Below are 20821 nucleotides of genomic sequence, written 5' to 3' on the forward strand. Positions count from 1 at the left end.
CCAACGTGACTCACAATAAGCAGATTCACACTCAAAGGGCTGAGAGCTACATAGATATCAACAAAAAATTGGAAATTATTTTGGAAAACCGCTTTTTAAATGAGCTGTGGTCTGAAAAGGCGAATCTTTAAATCTTAGCACTGTGAGTTGACTTGAATTTAGTGAGTTTAAATCCAGAATGTTGCTCTTGGTTAGAAGAAGCTACAAAAAATGCATTTAGTCAACAAGAAAAATACATTTGCTGTTGTTTTCATGCTGTTGTGGATGACGAGTTCAGTGAAGATGGATGCTGTTGACAAGTCGCTGTAGAGAACTTGTTGTAAAGTTTGCTATAACTTTATTTAAATCCTGTGATTCGCTCTGTCTGGTGTGTCTGACGGGTTTGTGAATCTCTACTGGTGTTGTGTTGCCGAGCACTTTGTTCAAAGCGCTGACGCAAAAAAAAGCAGGATTTAAGGCTTTTGGGTTCACGTTGGCTCCGTGTGAGGGGGGGTGACAGACCATCAGTGCACTTTTTCATAAGCCCTCTCTCTGTTTGCTGCAGATATTCAGTGTCTCTAGGAAACTCACACTCACACACTAACACTCACACACACACTTACAAACTGTGCACTCCCACCCTAACCGTGCACATATCAACATGTCTCAGCTCGTATCAGCCCAACCTCTCTGCACCCTTCACATTTCCATCCCTTCTCTCTCTCTCGCTCTCTCTTTGTGTGTGTGTGTGTGTGTGTGTGTGTGTGTGTGTGTGTGTGTGTGTGTGTGTGTGTGTGTGTGTGTGTGTGTGTGTGTGTGTGTGTGTGTGTGTGTGTGTGTGTGTGTGTGTGTGTGTGTGTGTGTGTGTGTGTGTGTGTGTGTGTGTGTGTGTGTGTGTGTGTGTGTGTGTGTGTGTGTTCTTGTCATGGAGGCTCAGTGCACGTTGTAGTGCAGCTCAGCCGGCACAAGCAGATGGTGAAAGCTCTGTTCAACCAAGGACACGTCACTTTCTCAGCTCCAAAGTGACTTTGGTTCATCCAAGAATGTTTGGAACTGTGTGTGTGTGTGTCGGTGTGTGTGTCGGTATGTGTCGGTGTGTGTGTGGTGTAAATGACACACTGACAGGTCAGAGTTATGTTTCCTGTTTGCTCTGCTGACTCCAAAGTTGGCCCCCTGGAAATGCCTTCTCTCCGTGTGGCAGGAAGTAGCTTAATAATAGACCCCCCCCCAAAAAAAATACCCTTTCACATTAAGACACAGACTATTCTGATTAATCCGCATTGTGTTTTTTTAATATTTTCCTGTTTATTGCATCTTCTTTCAAGATAGTTACTTAAATAAAAATATAGTCTTGATCAGCGCTTGATGCCCGGTTTGAAATTTATTCTGCTCCCATTTATTTTACATGTCCTTAACCCTCAGAAGCCTGTTTTTCTTAAACCTGTGTGACAAGGACACACGTCCTGTATGCAAAGTGGGCCACCTGGCCCTGGTGGCAGGACACCCTGACGTGGGCTTCCAGAACGAGCTGCTCGTGCCTCTGCTGAATAATACCTGCATTCAGGTTTTGTTGTTCTGTTCAGCTGTTGTTTTATTTCTGCAGAGCTGAAACAGATTCTGTCAGAGTTTAGTGTCCTCTTTCCATTTCATTATGAATATCAATGGATCACGTCCCATAAAATGTCTTTAATATAGTCAGTTACAGTGATAATGTCAGAATTGACTAAACCAAAGCAGAGCAGCAAATCCTCACATTTCACAAAGAACTGGGGATTATTTGATTTAGTTATTAATAGAATTTCATTACCAGCTAATCGATTAGTGAGACATTTCTCTCTGAATTAGAAAGACTGTATGTGGTGCGATACAGTTCTTGTAAATTGTGATGAGACGGTTACAGAAAGGAGAAGTTTATAAGTTAACATGCGCTATAACTGATATCTGAAACGGGTAGTTTGACTGAAAGTTTATGTTTTTACTCTGATAGTTTTACATTTCAGAAGAATTTTGCGTCACATTCGGGCATCTGCTTATCGGACGGTAACATGGAATAGGGGAAACAGAAGTGAAATGTGGTCAATCAAGAAGTCATAAGTGTTGTAAGGTCAAAACATGTGACAGGACGCACACTGGTACTTTTTCTATTTGAACGGAAAAGTCCCAGCAGCTCTTTAAATTAGCTGTTTTTGAAATGATGGATGTTGTAATCACAGAGTGTATTTAAAGATGGCAGCTCCAAAAAGGGAAGTGAAAACATCTCGCCCACTCCCTGGAGGCTGGCTCCATGTTAGGTAAACCCCGCCTTCTCCATGTTAGCATATTGGACATCAACCCAAATAATTACATGCCTTTTTTTTCAACTGGACCTTGCTTCCTTGGCTCCACTCCACCATGGCTATACAGACTCATCCAATGTCAGATGGTAGTGTCCATATTCCAGGATAGTCTTTATTACAGTCTATTGTAATCCCTGCAGGAGTTTGACATAGAGAGAGGGATGTGCTCTTCATAGTTCTGGTTGTTTATCCTTCATGTACCTGGCCTAAGCTGTTTTCATAAGAAGAACTCATGTGAACATTTCCTCTAGAAGAAAGCCAGGTTTACCTCTCTTCCTCTCCCTCTCTCTGGATTTATCCTGAGTCCTTGTTTCCTGTCCTTGTTTTCTCCAGCTCCCTGCTTCTCTCTCTCTCTCTCTCTCTCTGTGTGTCTCTCCCTCTCTATGTGTAGTGGCCTGGTTTTTCTCGCAGCGTGGAGAGGCCTAGCGGCTCTCAGCTTACCAGCCAGGCCCATTCATCCTTTTGACCACCTGTCACTCCTCCCCCTCAGCTGACGGGAGTTGGTTTGGTCCACACCGTTGAACTGATCTGCCCCGAGCTGGTTAGAACGTGGGAGCCGGGGATCGATTGTAGAGAAAAATGTGAACAATCCACTTTTATGTGCGGCAGCAAGCAGAAGCATCCAACACTGAGAAATACATAAATCAGTGAAGTTTGTGGTCTCAGCCCCGGAGCGATGACTTTCTACCTCGATGCACCAATTACCAAGTCACTCGAGGAAGGTTAATGACTCTTCTCCATATGCAAACTTTCCCTTTGTGTCTCTGTTGGACATATTGAAGGCTTTTTCCAGTTGTAAGCTGGCAGTTCTTCAAGGTCAGGTGGACCTTATGGCCTTTCAGTCAGCCTCCATGTGTCGCACTGGAGGAAGGGCACATTATAAATTCACCTAGCGTACAGCTGAGTGTTTTCTTTTTTTTTTTAAGACCCGGTTCAAGGAAGGACTGAAGCTGTTGTTGTTTGTATTCCTCACACGATCCGGTGTCAACACCATGTCTGTCTCCTCAGGTGGCTTGGTTCTCACTTTCCCACAGTTTCATAAATTTTCTTTAGCCTATTTTGCATTAATAGCTCTATGATGAGGTATCTTTCAATATTTTAAATGATGGGGACACCCTTTTTCCCTTTTCCAACCCGAAATTCCGATAACTGGACTTTGCGTAAATGCCAATGCTGACTACCGATCTGATACCAGTATAACAATAGCCTTTCTGGTTCTGGAATGGGTATCAGACTTTCAGACCACCAGGATTGTGTCCGGATTAGAGAGTTTACATCAAGGAGAATGGCCAATACATGTACATTTCAGCATCTTGAAAGTTGAGGTGAAATCCTGGTGTCTGTTTGTATAAATCTTGCTGTTAGAATATTCATATTCATTTGTTCTGTCTCACTTCCAATCAGCTGGATGTGAGACAGCCTCATCAATACAACAACCCACTGAGCGTCAGCCCTCAGCTGCCTCTTGTCTCACTCATCTCCCCGTGTCCGATCTGCAGTAATCAGCGGTCGATACATCACACGGACCGAAGTGCCATGTGAGCTCTACCACCTTCCAGCTGGATTTACAGATCACTCATTCTGCTTTGGACTGTAGCTTCCACTCCTGCTGAGGTTCCAGTTTACAGAATAGAAAAATAAACCCATTTTGTTCAGTCCTTTTCAGTGTTTGTTTTTCTTTCTTCTTCCGAGCTTGTCCCTGACACTTGTGCTCCACGGTGAAGCTCTTCAACAACACTTGGATGTTTAGAGACGTATGACATCTCCCAGAATTCCACACATTCCTGAAAGTGTTTTTTTCCCTGTTCTGTTCAGAGTGCATTTGCCCTGCGGACAAGTGGGAGCAGAGAAACTCAGATGTGCTTGTCAGCTGACGAATGCAGGGGTCGACTGTAGAACTGCAGAAACACGGCTGTTTAGTTTTTTAGACAAACTCTTTATTTTAAGCCTGTGGTGTTCAAGACTTTGATTGCACTGCTCGGTGAAAACCCCTCATGAGTTATTAGATTTTTTTTTTTATCATGCCAGGCAGTCAGGACGGAACTCTCATTTTGTCCACTTCCTAGTTTTGCCTATGCCGACTTGTGGGTGAAGGGGCAGCTACACCTCCTCTGACCCCTAAACAGCTTCTATCCTCTGGGAGGAAGTCTGGACTTTTCCTTCCTACTGTCTCAAAGAAGCCTGACAGCAGAGTAGTGCACCACCCTGTTGAAAAACAACCCTTTGGTGGCAGTTGCCGGCCGTTATCCTGCTAGACTGGATTGGTGACTGTGTGAGATTGAAGTATTAATCCAGTTTTCTACCTCAGGAGATTCAAAAACCTCCCAATAAACGAATCCATTCTTGTGGCTGCCACTCCCTAATTGCTCCAGACTTTATATATTCCTCGATACACCCTCTGTAAACCCGGCTAAGGTGCTGACGGCCTGTCTGCCACCGCCTAGATATTCTGTAAACTCTTTCACTCAGTCATTACTCAGCTCAGAAATATGAGATAAAGTGCCCCCGGAGCGTTAAAGGGATCTCGCCTCATTCTCTGCATCCCCTGCTGCTGTAGAGCACACTGGGTTCTGCCGTGCTGTTATCTACCTTTTGTACTGAGCAAGCACTCGCTTTGTTCGTTTCCTGGCAAGCGTTTGCTCTCATTCCTCCAAATGTCCACCGCAACGTTTTTTCTCGCTGAAGATGGACGTCATGGCGAGTGCAGATTCTTGGGTAACTGAACAACCAATCTGGTTAATCTGAGGATTTGTGCACAGCCGACCTCTGATGCGTGAACAAGCAAAGACTCTGAGATGCCACACTGGCAATGCAATCAAGAGTCACATCTGTCGTCGCTAACCTCACATCACAGCTCTGTCCGCTAATGCAGTTTGGATCAGTTCATCCAGAAGTACCAAAAAAAGATGAATCCGCCATCTGCCATACAACTATTGCTGAATCAGTTTATAACTTTCCCTAAAACGATGTGTCATGCAACAGATTTACAGTTGTATGATTTAAGAGGATGCTGAAGATCAGCTGTAGCCCGTTTCATTCAGTATATGTCTGTTCATTGCTTCATTGTTGCATCCACTGTTTCTTTGGGAAAAGAAACAATGAGAGATGTGGTGGTTGGTTTTAAAGGCCTGGTTTTACAGCTTTACATCTGTAAACTGGAATGGCACTCAGTTGAGCACAAGGCCCAGCTGCCCCCTTAAAGTCAATGGCGCTGCACCAAATTGCACTCCAAAGATATCTGTCCCCAAAATGTGCCTGCTGCTTTCCATCAAGATCCGTGAAGTGTTCCCTGGGAAATTGGTGAGAATTGGTGAGAATCTCATCCCTCTACCAAGGGGCAAAAACAGAACCTCCTTGAGTGAGGTGATGGAGCAGGCTTCAATTTTTGTGCAACAGCATCTTGTAGTGGTTGCAAGACAAAGTTTTTGCCACTCTACTTCTGAACTGATCCCCCCCCCCATTCATTATGAAACTATGTCTGTTTTGAGTCAAAATGAAACAGAATTCATCTCTTACATGGATAAATAAAGGGAGCATTCAGGCAGAGTGGCTGATGAGCTGATGAGCTCCGATGGTATGGAAATTGACATATTAGAAAGGCATCAATGGCAGCCATTGAAGAAAATTGAATTGAACAACATCACATGTAGTGCTTTGAATGGAAGCACAGACTACTGTGTATAGATATGTTTGTAAGAAGCACAGAATGTAAACACTGTGCTGTATGTACTGTAGCATTTGAGCACTGAAGCATCTATTTTGCTTTCACAGCTCCAAGGTATTGATTAAAAACCATCACATTTAGCAGTTTCTTAATATTTAAAATTGTAATATGCATTGGGATATCCACTTTTAGCCTCTAGTGTGAGAAAAAATCTATCCTAAATGGATTTTCCTGTAGAAATAAAATTCTAAGGCCCAAAAATGTTTGTGCTTTGCGTAAAATAAACACTGTCTCTGACTTGCAGCCCGATTGTAAACATGTGGCTCAGTAATTTGGAGTCTCATTTCCCAACAAAAACTGCATCCTCCTGCAAAAAAAATGCAATCATGGATGTGTAGCTTCTTTTCCTTGTTTGTTTTTGTTGTCCTAACACATCCTCCTGCAGCTGTTACACCATGTCCCACGTTGCGTGTAGCCGTGTCATTAGAAGGTGTCTGCGTGTGCACACATTCAACAGATGGCCTTTCGCTCCGAGCTCTCTGGAGGAATCTCTCCTCCTTCCTCCCTCCTGAGGCTGTTATCACACAACACATCTGCTGCTCTGATTCCCGCTAAAAGAAACACCACCAACACTGTCACCTCCTCACCCGGCCGGAGCTTACCAGTAGAGCCTTTAGCTGTATGTATCGCTACTGGATTAAATACGTGCTGCCATGGGGGATCAGTAATGAGGCTTGCAGTGACATGGTCTATCTCCAACCTTCCTCCATTCCTCCCATCTTCTGGTGATCAAATGTCTCCTTTCCTCCTGGTTTCCAGTCCCCATAGCTTCCATCACCAGTAATCATCTCCTCCACCATCCACCCCATGCCTCAGCAGCCTGTTATCAAACCCCAGTGTCCCCCCCCAGGCACTGCTCTCTGGACTCTGCTTCGGGAAGAGCCCACCAAGATCAAACAGGGTGGCTCATTTTGTAGCTCGGCTCACGGCCTCAGTCTGTTTGATGTGATGCGAGGTGGCTTTCTACAACGTGTCATTACCACAGTTTGTGTGGTTGGGCCACTTTCAGAACTTACATCATTGAATGCAGTGGAACAGTGTGTGACAGGACTTATTGTGAAGAACATGTCCTTTGCAGGGTGTTTTCATGCTGCTCCGTCAGCCATCACTTCAAATATGTGTATAATTTATTTCGGAAAAGCTTATATTCAGTCAGAGCTCTAGTATATAAGCATAGTGGCTAGATAGGGGCCCAGTAAAGCCAAGAAACAAACTGCTTTATAGGTGTCTCACTAAAAGCTGATGGCTCCTTGAGCTTTTCTTTTTTTTTAATATCGTTATGTACTTTGAATCCACTGTTTTCTAGATTCAAAAGCATCCTGTGTGCCACCTCTTAAAGATAATCCACTTCATTCTTCTTTATCATGTCGCATACGTGTATGAGTAGTATAGTCTGGGACATGTATTTTTGCGCACAGTTCTTTTAGCATTTGCAGTTGTGAGCAAGCAAGAAAATGGCTTAATGGTTGAGAACTAATTTCTAACTAATATCTTTGTTTTAACATCTACTATTTGAGCAACACGGTATCTTGGTATTTTGTGGTTTGGTTGTTTTTTATCTGGAGTGAAGATCAAATATTGAAGCCATATTAAAAGTCTACAATTTCTGGAGTACTGGATTATTTAACGGTCCAAATGGTCACTGGCAAAATTCTTATTAAAGCAGAACTTAGGCCTTTTATTGGTTAAGAGATCAACAATGTAAAATGATGTCAAGCTGTTTAGAAGTTAGCTGCTCACTCAGTACCTCTGCTGTAGCAGGAGGTGTTATATCATCCTAAATCCCTCCAGACAGAGCAAAGTATCAGGGGAGAGAGTCGTTGGGGATCGAAGGTCTTGGCTGCTCTTTTGGCCCGAACCCACCACAAACCTGACCTGGATCTGCAGCTCAAAGATGGATGAGGCTGTTACATGATATTAACAGTAATTGGGTTCTTCTTCAACCAGCAGGGCTTTTTTTTCATCTGTTTCTCTTTCCCCCTCTCTAATCCCTTTTTTTGTGCACAGGCCGAGGACAAGAGGAAAGCTCTGGAGGAGACCAAAGCCTACACCACCCAGTCCCTGGCCAGCGTAGCCTACCAGATCAATGCCTTAGCCAACAATGTGCTGCAGCTGCTGGACATCCAGGCTTCGCAGCTGCGGCGCATGGAGTCCTCCATCAACCACATTTCCCAGGTCAGAGAACGACACACACCACAAACCATACAGCTGTGAAGAATGGTGCCCCACATTTCCCACTTCTCCTCTCACTTTCACACTGACTCGGTTATTTTCAAACACAGTGCGAGGCCTTCTGTAATATCCATGGTTCCTTTTATTAGCTTCTCACTCTTGTCCCAGTGTCTGACTGGCTGTGTGTTTGGTCGAATGACTGGTTTTCTGTGTGGCTTTCTAATATGCTACTGACGACAACAAACACACTGCACAATGTCTATAGTTACCACAAAGTTTGAACACACTCAATTTGTAATTATAAAGGCCTTAACACAGTGGACTTGTGTTTGATTAACTTACATTTTCAAACCTGTATCACATCAGCGACGGATATTGTAGCTTTTGTTTTATATTTTTCAAGGTTTTGCTTCAGACACATCTAACCATGCCATAATACATTTTCAAGCTATAGTAGTAGTATTAGAAGAACAACAATTTGATATGTTTATTTGTCAATTTATTTAATATTCTTGTCTTTAGCCATTGGTCCCAGTTATTTTTGTCTTTAAAGGATGTGATGTAGCCGACTTGAAGCTGGGATCAAGCAACAGGCCACATTTAAGTCATGATGAGTCACAGTAGATCTCTTGTAGGGTTGTCATGCTACTGTGATAAACATCTATATTGAAAAAGGGTTTTAACCATGCTGGCCAACCCAGTACCACGTCACTCCACTGACCTAAAGGTGCATCAAATGGTTTTGTGGAATAAATCAATCTTTTTCATTTCCTAACCTTTTCCCCTGTGTAGCATGAGGCCTCTGCCATGTGCAGGTAAATCCAACTGCTCATCCAATGAAGGCATTAAGAGCTCAGACAAATCAAACAGAGAGCTCCAGCCATGTGGCTTCTCATAGATTAGATTCACAAAAACCTGCATCACACAGAAGACACACATGATTGAATCCAAGCATGGAAAATTATAGTGTAAAAAGAATACATTTTTGTAGTTTCTTGTTAATGCGAAAAAGCCATGTGGTGTAATGGGGTTATTGGGTTGAGCTGCTTTGGTTTTGTCTCTTCCTGTCCCCGCTATCTGTGTATTTCCTCTGACACAGCTTCGCCAGAAACTCTTACAGGCAGCAGCGAAGGTCAGACTTTCAGGAAAGAGGACTTGTCAGACTTGAGGGCTTGAAAGAGAGAGAGCGATAGAGAGAGAGAGACAGACCCGGTGGATCAGAGAGAGAGAGGGACCTGCAGAGGGAAATGGAAGATGAATCATGACAAGCAAAGAAAAGGAAGAGCAGGCATATTTACACTACTTCAGGTTTTCAGTCAATATCCGGGCAAATAAAATTCGGGGCGATACCAAGGTCACCATGACGCCACCCGCCTGTTTTAGTCGCCATGACAACCCTTGCAGGCTACACCAGAAAAGCCTTTGAAAGACAGTTAGATCTGGTGCTTTACGTCAGGGAGTAAAGCTGTTTCTTTCCGGTGAATTCCTCGGTTTAGCTTAAGTTGTTGGACTTCTGTCTTGATATGCGCCTGGGAAATTCCATTCTTCCTTTATTCCAGCCCATGATTGTGTACTTTTTGTAGCCATGGTGAAGATGACCTCGATCATGTCACGTTGGGTCAGCTGGTGGTAAACAAAGGCGTATGCTCCCACGGGTTTGGTTTAAGGAAATACAGGAAAGTTAATTTAATTCAAATCCTCATCGTAGCTGCTCTGTGGATCCGTCTTGTGTTTTTCCAATTTATCCCTGGGAATTATGAATGATTTTACCAGCTCTGATACTTTCATTCAGAACGTCTCCATCACCGTCTCGTTGTTGTTTTATGGATTAGCGTTGGCCGAGGTCCCTGTGTTTGCCGTAATGAAGCGTATCTCTGTTTTAATAATAAAGAGGCCGGCCTGTCAGCTCTACAGGCTGTGGGCGTGTTTTATTGCTCTCCACTGTCCTGTTCAGAGGTGGATCATTATCGTGTTGCTCTCACTGCTCATGGACATGAGATTAGCTCCGGCCCTTGAGGACGGTGCTGAATGGATGAGGGAGAGGAAAGTCTGTAGCTTGCGGGGTTCGTGTTGTTTTATAATGGAGAGGAAAGGATAGAAAAGTTCTCCCAGGCCAGTTCACATATGATAAATCCTCCCTAGCATGAATAAACACACTTCAGAATTCACTGGCTAAACATAATCAAACCGTAGTCGAATCCTTTTTCAAATGTCTTGTACCCGTCCATGCCTGAAGCTGGAGATGCCTCAGTATGCAGCTCGCTTACATTCACGTGTCAGTGATTCAGTGGTGAGACGTTGTCTGGCGTCAGGGCCGTTTCCATTGGTCTGCCCACACTTACGTGGGGCTCACTCTGGTCAGGGTGTGTCTGCATGGTGGTGGCCGTTCTCCGACTGGTGATGCATCCCACTGGGTTGAGTACAGATGGTTATGTGCTGTAATACAACACGTCTTGTCTTGTCTTTTGCTTGTGCTGGAAGGAGAGACTGATATTGGGAACAGGGAATTGCTCAGGGACCAACAGGGAACATATCAGATGCATAATTTGGCTCAGTTATTGGTCACAAGAGAGCTTTGATTAATCAATAATTAATCATTTCAGCCTCTGTCTGCTTTTTTTTTCATTTAAATAACTGTAAGGATGAAACTAATGGTTTATCCTCTTTGTCAATATATTTGTCTCTTTTTGATTATTGCTTAACTGTTGGATGGTTGACATCTTAAAATTATTAACAGTGTGAAGTTAAATAGGAATTAATTGCAATCATGTAAAAAACATAATATGAACATAAGGAACAGCTTTAATGATTTACTGACTTTATAATAATATCTTCCTGCCCTTTAACCTGTTAATAATTCACGGCCTACAGAGTTTTCTGCTGGCCCCTCAGTGGGGGGGTCCAACCCTCATGTTGGGAACCTTCTGGATTAATCAACTAATTATTTGAACTTTAATCAAGAGTAGAAATTATTCAGCCTCATTTTCGATGCAGCCTCTAAAAAAACTTTGAATTATAGGTGTTATCATAGAAGTGCATTGAAACATAGTTTAAAGATAATGTCTTATTGATATCCAGTGGATGTTGGGGTCGTGCTGCCCCCCCGCTGAGCAGCTTCAATGCACTTTCTTGGTGTTGCGTCACCGATGCACAGATTTTGGAGTGTGTGCTGTCAGGTGTTTGTTTTCGTGTCTCCTCCCCGGCCGTCTGTGTCATTCACAATCCAGAGTCTCTTTGCAGCGCTGAGGCGGAAAAGGCTGATGGGAGAATAGAGTGGCTCGCTGGGCTTCCACCTTGCGCTGCGTGTGAAGTGGCTGCTAAGCGGCTGCGAACAGGGAGCGCTTTGTCTGCCCGGCGGAAGAAAATGCCTCACATTGAGAACCTCTCTGTGATACCCTCGAATAGAGGAAAGACGGGGGAGAATACAGTTCGTGTGTGTGTGTCTGTGTGTGTGCGCACAGCCAGTGTTCATTCTGCAGCTCCTGTGTCCTGATTATGAATGCTCCCCCCTTTACAGAGCTCCGAGCTTTCATGGAGTAGCTGTTTCCTCAAATGATCTGCACCATACAGACGCATTGTTTTAAAATAAAAACTAAGGGATATAAATGTTCAAACCAGAAATAGTTATTGTTGTCATGGCAACATTAGCTGTCATTCAGCTGACACAGTCAGATTATTGGAGCCTGGGACAGTTTCATTTAGATAGTGATGTCATGAATGAGACATGGCTGCATTTTATTTATTTATTTATTTTTTTTAACTTAAGTTTTTATTAAACTTCTCTTAGGCATGGTACATGGCAAATTAAACATGTTTCTTTATACAGGAACAAGTAGTATATGGTTGAGAATTGACTCTAATAACAGACTTGGCTGCATTGTTTTAACTTATTTAAACTGAGTTATAACTTTTCAAATCAAACTGATATCGTCATCAATAATTCAAACAGTTTGAATATGCCTGGTATAATATCACGTCAGGGCGTTTCTTTATGGTTATAAACACAAAACAAAGACCAGGGTCATCACTGATAAACTGTGGAGCTGAAAATAGCCGATGATGTGTTCGCCCTCAGCAACGCTCACTCACTCTCTGAGCAGTAAATGAAACCCCTCAGAGGTTTGTGTGCAGATGTGTGCAGGACCTTTTTTGAGTGCAGTGAAGATCCCCCTTTTCTTAGTAGAGTCTGGCTTGAGCAGTTTATTATTAACAAATGACCGATGTTTCCTCTCGTGTTCAGAGCAGCAGTCAGGGAGGAAACACTGAGTCACTCTCAGGCCGCAACTGATCAGTGAAACCTCAAGTGGGGGGGGGGGGGGGGGGGTGCAGCATCAGAAAAACACTGTAACTGAAATCAAATGAAGTGCAAGAGGCCGAACCCGTTTTACGGCCCGAACAGTAAATTTTACCACAATTTGATATTTCATTGATTATCACTCAAGTGGAAATGTAGATGTGCTGATGATGTGATAACACAACTGGTGGGTAGATGGGTGTGGCTGCATTTCCCAGTACATCTGTGTGAGTGGCTTAGATCCCGGAGCAGGCCGATTGAACCCAGTGACCAGTGAAGAAGCTGCACAACAACGGGCTGGATGCAACAAGCAGGACACACAGACACACACACACACTGCCGGTTTCTTCCCACAGTTGTGTGCTTCACTATGAAGCAATTACTACAGTTACACAATATTCTTATCTGATCACAAGAGTCAGCTGGCTGTGTGTGTGTGCGTGTAAAATAGGGATTCAGTTTGTGTTTGTGATCTCAGTCTGTCTGGCACGTGTGAGTTTTTTCTTTTTTCATTCCAGTTCTCATTCCTTGGAGGTACAGCCGCATGCCATTACACTCCAGTGTGTGTATGTGTGTGCGAGTGTGTGTGATCAGTGCTGTGATGAAAACACTCACAAGCAAAGACTGTTGGGGTTGTGTCTCTGTGCTGCAGTGGCGGCTTTTGACCTCTCGTCGAGGAAGAATGGCATCCATCCAAACAGGAAATGAAGCCTTATAGCTCTGTCTCTCTCTCCCTTTCTCTCTGTGTGAATGTCTGTGTGTGTGTGTGTGTGTGTGTGTGTGTGTTTGTCCTGTGTGTGCTTACTGCTGATCCCCCTGCTTGCCTGTGTATTTCAGTCTCTCTCTCTCCTGCCTCCCCTGGTGGTCTCTCTCCCACTTGCACGGCTGTGAAACCCACAGTGAGAGTTTGTCAGTGTATTTGTTTTATTCACTGTTGAATATTTACACTCATTCTACACACGCCTTCGTTTTCTCACTGGATTATAGGGACTTGTCATTCCGTGTGGCCGGGACTTTGTGTGGTCCGCTGCCTCCAGACAGTTGTTGTTCACAGGCTCATGTTTGGTGTTTGAAATTTCAGTTGCAGTCTCTGATTACTATATTTTGAATGACTCATGCCTAGAAACAAGAGAAAGACAATGTGAAACTGTGAGAAACAAGTTCTGAAAGCTCACAACGATGTTTTCAGATATACAGGTTTGTCCTGTATAACCCAAAGATGGTCACTTTCAAATTATTTGAAACCAGGGCTGCAACAAATGATTATTTTCACATTTCGCTATTCTCCATTTACTGAAAAGCCAGAAAATAATCAACTCAAGTCGGATTTATTTATATAACACATCAAAAACAATAGGAGTTGAGCCAATGGGCTCTATAATCCTGGCAAAGGAAGACAACAAAAGCATGAATAAAAGATCAGATGTGCAACGTTTTGATGAAGTGACGACAGGTATCAGATTCATAAAACAGACTGATTTAAAAGCAAGATTAAAGATGCAGCACTTGAGATTAGATTTAATATTATTTGGGGCAAGACCTGATGCGTATAGTGTGAAAATATTGTCTGCTACAGTTTCCAAAAGACCAATTAAAAGTTTTCACACCTTTCAAACACTTTTATTATATTAGAAATACATTAAACCCTCACACTTGAGAGGCTAATTTTGTTTTTGGTACCAAGCTGCAGAAATCTTTACCCCTTAGAATTATTATTATTATATTTATTAGGTTATGATTGGTTTTGCCCTGGGAGTGAGGAAGGGGTCGTCAAATAACAGCCCCAAAACCTGAAAGAAATACAAGCACAAAAACAGAAAAAATTGATTATTTTTATAATAAACCAACTGTCAAAATCGGACTCTTTGTCTCTCGATCATCTGATTCATCGTTTGTGAAATCCAGGACTTTTCCCCTTCAAGGCCGCTGCTGTACTTGCTCCTTGCCACGTCTGTGTGAGTTGAAATGCCTCGAATGTGACGTGTGGCACATTCATCACGACTCGGCTCTGCATGAATAGAGTTTAAATTGGACTGAGTGATGGTGGTGACTGAGGTTGTTCAGTAAATCATCAGTCCTCCGCCCGGCTGTTACTTCCTCTCCAGCTTCTCCTTCCACAAACTCTTCCCAGCATCATCATCATCATCATTTCCACCAGTGCAATCTGTCCCTATCAACAGCGCTCTGCAATTACATCTAATCATCACACCTCTGTTCGGCTGATCTTCCCTTTATGAGAATAATCGAGGCAGTTATTCAACGGCTCCTTGTAAACATGAGTGATGAGGAAGTTATGTCCGTGGCAGAAGATTTTGCAGCTGTGATTTTTAGTGTTTGTTATCTCCCTTATTCTAATGCGGGCTTCCCCTTCAGCTTCTATGTAAACCAGAGCTCAGTCAGAACGCTGCTTTGGCCGCAGCCCAGAGTTAAATTGGCCAAAGTCGACCGAGGTGTTTCCATATGTGCTGTGTTAGCAAACAAAGCGCCGACCTTGGCATGCAGTCCTGGTTTTTTATCTCTGCTGGGAGAGTGGGAGAGAGACAACATGTCCAAGGTTTCACACTTGTCCAGCCGTCACAACCTCCGCTTCTGGCTCAGCCATGACACACACGGGCTGTTCGATTTTTCCAGAGGAATCCAGTTTTCTCTTTTGTGTGGGATGCTAAACAAGAAGCTGCCAAACAGGGATCTCGCCACGGGGCGTTTGACCCCACCCCCGGCATTCTGGCTTCAAGTGCAAATGGAGGCTCCGACATGCTCTGTGTTGCACTAACAGCTCCGAGAAGCTGCCCCACCGAAAGGCCTCTGGACAACTGTTTGCCTCTGCAGATGACGGGCTTCGGTTGTTATGGCTGTAATCACGCTGAGAACCAGACCAGACAAAGAGGCGTTTGCTCCAGCAGCCGTTTTGCCTCAGCGCTGAGTCGGGAGGGTTGGATTGCACGGCTCATACAGACGAGGCCGGACACGGTCAGAACAAGCAGCTCGAGGAGCAGGCATGTGACTGGAAGAGCCCTTTGTGTTGAGATGTAGAACAAGGTGCCCTAGAGCTGTGCTTTCTGGGGGGTTGGACTTCCCAGTGGGTCACAAGATTGAGCTGAGGGGTCATGGGATGATTTACAGCAAAGAAGAAACAGGAAATCATATAAATGGAATGTGTGCGTGTATATATTTATGCTTAAACAAAACATGCCTTTCTTTCGAGAATATGAACATCGTTACAAGAGAAAAACAAAACCCAAACCTCTGAAACAAACTAGAATGTAGAGCGCATACCTCATAAGTACCATAATACGTTTTACACAATCTGAATGAGTTGTTTCTTGGCCCATAAAACTCAGAAACTGGCAAATTTATGATTTAAATCAGGAAATATTTGATCAGAGAAGTCCCTCCACTGTAAAAGCTAGTAGCCACGAGCATTTCTGGAGATTCTGGAGTTTGTATACTTTCATTTCCTTCCGGAACCAACTGTCTTTTTCAAAGACAACCAGAACATCAAAGTGCCATGTTTCAGTTTTTTTGCTTTCCGCCCAGAAAACTGAAGATGAAATTGCCTCATTCTCATTTCCATCGACCAAAGGAAGAAATGCCACTTTCGCCGCCAAGAACCTCAAAACACTATGATGCAACACGGCCACGAGATGTCTTAATGATAGAGCTGAGTGATCACAACTCAAGCTTTTTATTGCCCCGCGTTTCCAGATCCCGCAAAAAACAACGTGTTTAGGGCCAAGCTCTGAAAAAGTTATTTCAGGAAATGTAGGAAATAAGTAGAAGCAGACCCGGCCAGGATGACATAAAGAAGCTTCAGCAGAAAGAAAGCTCACTCCAGCACTCGTAGCACTTCATCATAAAACAACTGCTGGAACACACTGAGCATCGCAAATTGTTCAAATCCCCTCTCAGGGGTGAGCGGGGGGGGTAATGGTGAGAGAGCGAAGCAGGGCTTTAGCCTAGAAGGAAAAATAGTTTGTGTCCTCATCAGTCCGTCCTCACCTGCTTGGGGCTCTGACCATCGGGATAACTCCTCTTGCAGAGTGAACCTGAACTTGAGTTTCAAATGTGTTTAACAGACGATGAGCTTCATACTTTTTATCTCCTTGTAATCCCACAGAACAAGGACGTCCGATTCCTGGAGTCCAGTAACGACGAGTTTATCTCAGCCCTCAGCCAGGAATAACGACCTTTTAATAAGAGCCGTGTCGTTTCTCAAAATCAAGTGTATAATCTTAAAATGGTTTGTGTTCTTGGACAGTGATCCCATGTGGAATAAGTATTTTTCTGTGTGTGTGTGTGTGTGTTGTATCTCGCTGCAAGTTTGCTGATTTTCTTTTTTTAAATCTTATAATCATCTAGAGTGGAGCTCTGTTATTAACCATTGGCACATGTGTCTGGTCCGAGTAGCCACACACTGACACGATGGTATTCAGGGCGTGTTTGTCTTGTAATAGGCTTTCCCCATGTTGCGTGGTAAGCACTCAGTTCAACCTTACTATGCCTACAGTACATGCTGTGCAGCTTCCCTGTTTGTTTGTGCATAGCTGGCATTTTATTGAGGGTAACATCCAGTGGCCAGTCTGCCAAAGTGCTGGAAAAGCTGTTTTCCTTTCTCTCCGACATGTGCTGAAGTGAAACCGGCTGTTTGAATTCCATATCAAAGTCTGCAGATTTTTTTTTTCTTCTTCTTTGCAGTCGCCGCTTACCTCACTCTTCAAAACAGTGTGTGTTTGTGTGTGTTTCTCTGTTGGGAAGTAACGTTTGCGCAAGGCTTCCAAATTCCATCCCTGCCCCCCCGTCTGACTAAGTAGAGTAAATCAGTGTGAGAGAGAGACGTCAGGTCAGCGAGGATCAGTGTGGAAAGAGTTCCAGCCCCACAGCCATAGGTCTCACAATATATTGGCTGTGATTGAAAACAAAAACCTTTACTCCATACACCTAGTTTATTGTATATCCTTTAAATCCAATTTTATATGTTATTGTGGAGAGATCTTTGAAATAACTAATCAGGAAAGCCTGCATTTGGCAAATTGAGTGAATAAAATACCTGACAAATTAAAATACTTGATCATATTGACACGTTTATCATGTAAAAATCCAGTGTCGTCATAAATACAGATACTTAAAGCAAGTGAGTGAAATAGAAGACTTATTGTACGATAAACCTTTGTCTCAGGTTTTTTAGTAACTAAAGTGTGTTAATCAGCATAACCCCTTCTAGATCCAATTAAGTAAATGGTTGTTCCATCCAGAGAATATGGACAAATTTCAAACTATATCAAAAATTTAAGGAAGGAATGCCCCTCCCCCACCGGTGTAGAATTACATTCTTTGCATTGGAATTTCAAAAAAATAGCGAAACCTGAGACCAAACACATGAAGAAACACTAGATCTTATGTCATCATCTTCTGTAGGAGCCATCACTGACGGTCCAGGGCGGTAAACACGTCAATGTTTCACAGAGACACGCATCATTTCTTTAAATTCCTGCGTGTTGAAGTCCAAACATTTATAGTCCTTGATCCTATCCCCAATTTGGATTTACATGCTTTCCAAGTACAGTCTTAACTGAAATAGCAACAGTCTGGACTATAAAGAACCTAAATAAATCAGAAAACCGAAAGGCCCTTGTTGCCAACACACCATCTATCATTGTGGCAACCGCTGCTCACCAATGTCCTAAAATGGGAAGAACTCGCGAAGTTCAAAGTGATTTCTATGACGACTGTTTTTCTGTCTGGGTACAACGTTTAGAAGGACGCTGATGGTGTTGGCACGAGTTTAAAAGTATGACCTACATCCTCAGAATAGTTGTATAGGTGGGTCACTCCTCTCTGGGTGTGGAAACAAAGGGATTTAGAAAGCACTTAAAGGATGTAATAACAAAATCAAGTGGAGGGAAGATACGGAATGCAATAAGTTAAAGAGGATGTCCAATCACGAGAAAGCAGGAAGAAGAGGAGGTGTGGAAATCCTTTAGTAACTGTGTGGCTGGACCCGTTTTCTTTCTTGTTCTAGTTGGTATATTTGCACTTAGAGGAAGTAAGAAGATTCCCTGTTAAGAAACGTCACCAACAGGGCAGCAGATCCATATCTGTTTCAAAACTCATTGTTTTCTGTAGTAAGAGGGAATTTGAAAACAGTAAAATGCCGGAAGCGGAACAGGAGGAGAATGCTGCCTCACCCAATGGCAGCTTAAACCCACATGCCATGTCTGATGAGTCAGACTAGTAAATCCTAAAAGCCTGTTGCCGATGGAGAAGCCAAACACCAGAGCCAAAAGCTGCTCAGTGTTTCTGGGAAACCACTGCAGGCCTCAAACATATGGGTGACAGTGGTTTGAGAACACATGTGAATCATCCACCGTTCAGTTTGGCAACATGTTTTCAGAGTTCAGTGTCTTTCCACCCAATAGACGGGCCACTGGAATCAAGTAAACACCTTTTAATGCCAGTTTGAAAAAATCACTAGAAGCTGTCAAAGGAAAAATTCATTGCCAAGAGTGAAGTTCTTCATGAGGTCAGTCAAACAGGGCCTAACCAGAATTGGCTTTTCTATGAAGACCTTTTTAGTTCTGTCGGACGCATTTAATGTTTCTTGGGTTTTGAATTTTAACCCACCGGTCAATGGTTGTCTGACATCAGCCTGCACCGTTACTATTTTTCGGCAAACAGGAAGGAGATGAGCTCACACATCACATTGCTGTTTCACTTCCCCCCCTTTGCCCTCAGCGGTGGGGTTTGTCCACACTCTGACAAGGGGAGTGTGTTCCGCCAAGGCCAGATGCTTTCCCACTTTAGCCACATTTCAACCACAGTTCTCTTGTTTTCGGGGGAGTTTTTCTATTTGTGAATTGTAGTGAAACATTTCCTGTTTTTGCCTGTGAACGCCCACTTCCTTAATGATACCTCAGAACAATGCTCCACGCACCTGACCGAACGAGTCCTCATGTCGGGGTCGTGGTGAGATCTTCCATCAGTATCCCACAAAGCCAATCTTTGAATCCCATCCCCCGCATGGAAGCCAAATGGACTGATTAGATTTTGGCCCAGCTGTTTTCCAGATTATCGTGATTTATGACTGTGAAATTTGAGCATTATCTCTGAGCTGCAGAGTCCAGATCTATTAGCTCAAACCCGATCCCAGCAGAGCTCTTAGCCACTGGAGTTTGAAGTGCTGCTAAAAAATTTCCCATTTGTACATTTTGTCGTTCACCTCATCGGGAAGACGGCTCTGTTTTTATATTAAGAGCCTCTCGTGTTCTGGCAGCTCTGCTCAGGTTAAAACCGATGACTGCATCCAACAGTCTCTCAGTCAGTCCTGTTAATCCAAGGAGACACAACAGGGCATTGGAACAGAACGGATGTTTCCCTTTTCAATTTGAAGTTTCAGAGGGAGCAATTATGTACGAAAAACTTTGTCTATTATGAAATATTAATTCCCCTTTTTCTGTTGCTTTGAACAAACCACCCTTTTACACCCTTTGAATCTGACACATGAACTGTGAAAGCAGCCCGAGTTCTCAGCTCTCAGGTCTACGCCTCAGAAATGTCACAGTCCAGAGATTTCAGCTTTACGCACAGTTTGACTGCATATAAGCCGTCCAGAGTTTTATTAGGGCCCTCGACTGTGGGTTGAGTGACACTTGGAGACTAAGTCGCCCATACAGTGGAACAGTGCAGCGTAAAAACACAGATCTCTGTCCAGCTCCAGATCCCTGCGTTATGAAAGGAGTCCTCTGTTGGCGCTGGTCACTCACCCCCCCCCCCTGTGAGAGACCATCATTTTTCAGCCCGTCCCTCCGCAGACATTGCAGCCTTTCATCTCTCCGAGGAAGGGCAGCTGCCCCTGAGCTCGGCCGGAGTGAAAGATCGAAGCAGGAGACGTAAATGCAGTGGTTTGTGGGACATTGCAACGTGATGGTCGATATGTAGGAGCCGTATCGACTGTCGTGGCTGTGAAGCTGAGAAATGTAGTGCTAACCAGACTACTGGCAGGAAATGACCCATCAGCTATTTTTATGTTTTCTTTTTTCATTCATTTATGAAGCGAAACCTTCTCTGGTCTTTTTATGTCGAATGTGAGCATCAGTTCTGAGGAATTTGATATCTCTGTGTCTGGGTTTGTTTACCACACAAAAGTGTCTGAAAGATGTTTCCTCGGACCGTAGATAAACTGTGATAGGCATTTTTCTCATCAAAATATTAAACATTTATTAAAAAAGGAAAGTCAGATCATTTGAAACGGGAAATAAAGATTTGATTTAGAGCTACACTGATCACTTAGTTGGGCAGGTATATTTCAGTGTATCAGTA

At 43.5% G+C, this 20821-nt stretch overlaps 1 protein-coding gene across 5 annotated transcripts in view; it reads left to right on the plus strand.

The window, feature by feature from the left end:
• Window positions 1-20821, plus strand: part of abi1a (abl-interactor 1a) — a 39695-nt gene that overhangs the window by 1997 nt on the left and 16877 nt on the right. For all 5 annotated transcript variants that reach the window (XM_061094099.1, XM_061094100.1, XM_061094102.1 and 2 more), the window contains exon 2: window positions 8047-8214. In XM_061094099.1, the coding sequence (XP_060950082.1) occupies window positions 8047-8214 (168 nt within the window). The remainder of the gene's footprint in view (window positions 1-8046; window positions 8215-20821) is intronic.

Source organism: Limanda limanda, chromosome 20, assembly GCF_963576545.1.
Source record: "Limanda limanda chromosome 20, fLimLim1.1, whole genome shotgun sequence".
In the NCBI taxonomy this organism is placed as follows: domain Eukaryota; kingdom Metazoa; phylum Chordata; class Actinopteri; order Pleuronectiformes; family Pleuronectidae; genus Limanda; species Limanda limanda.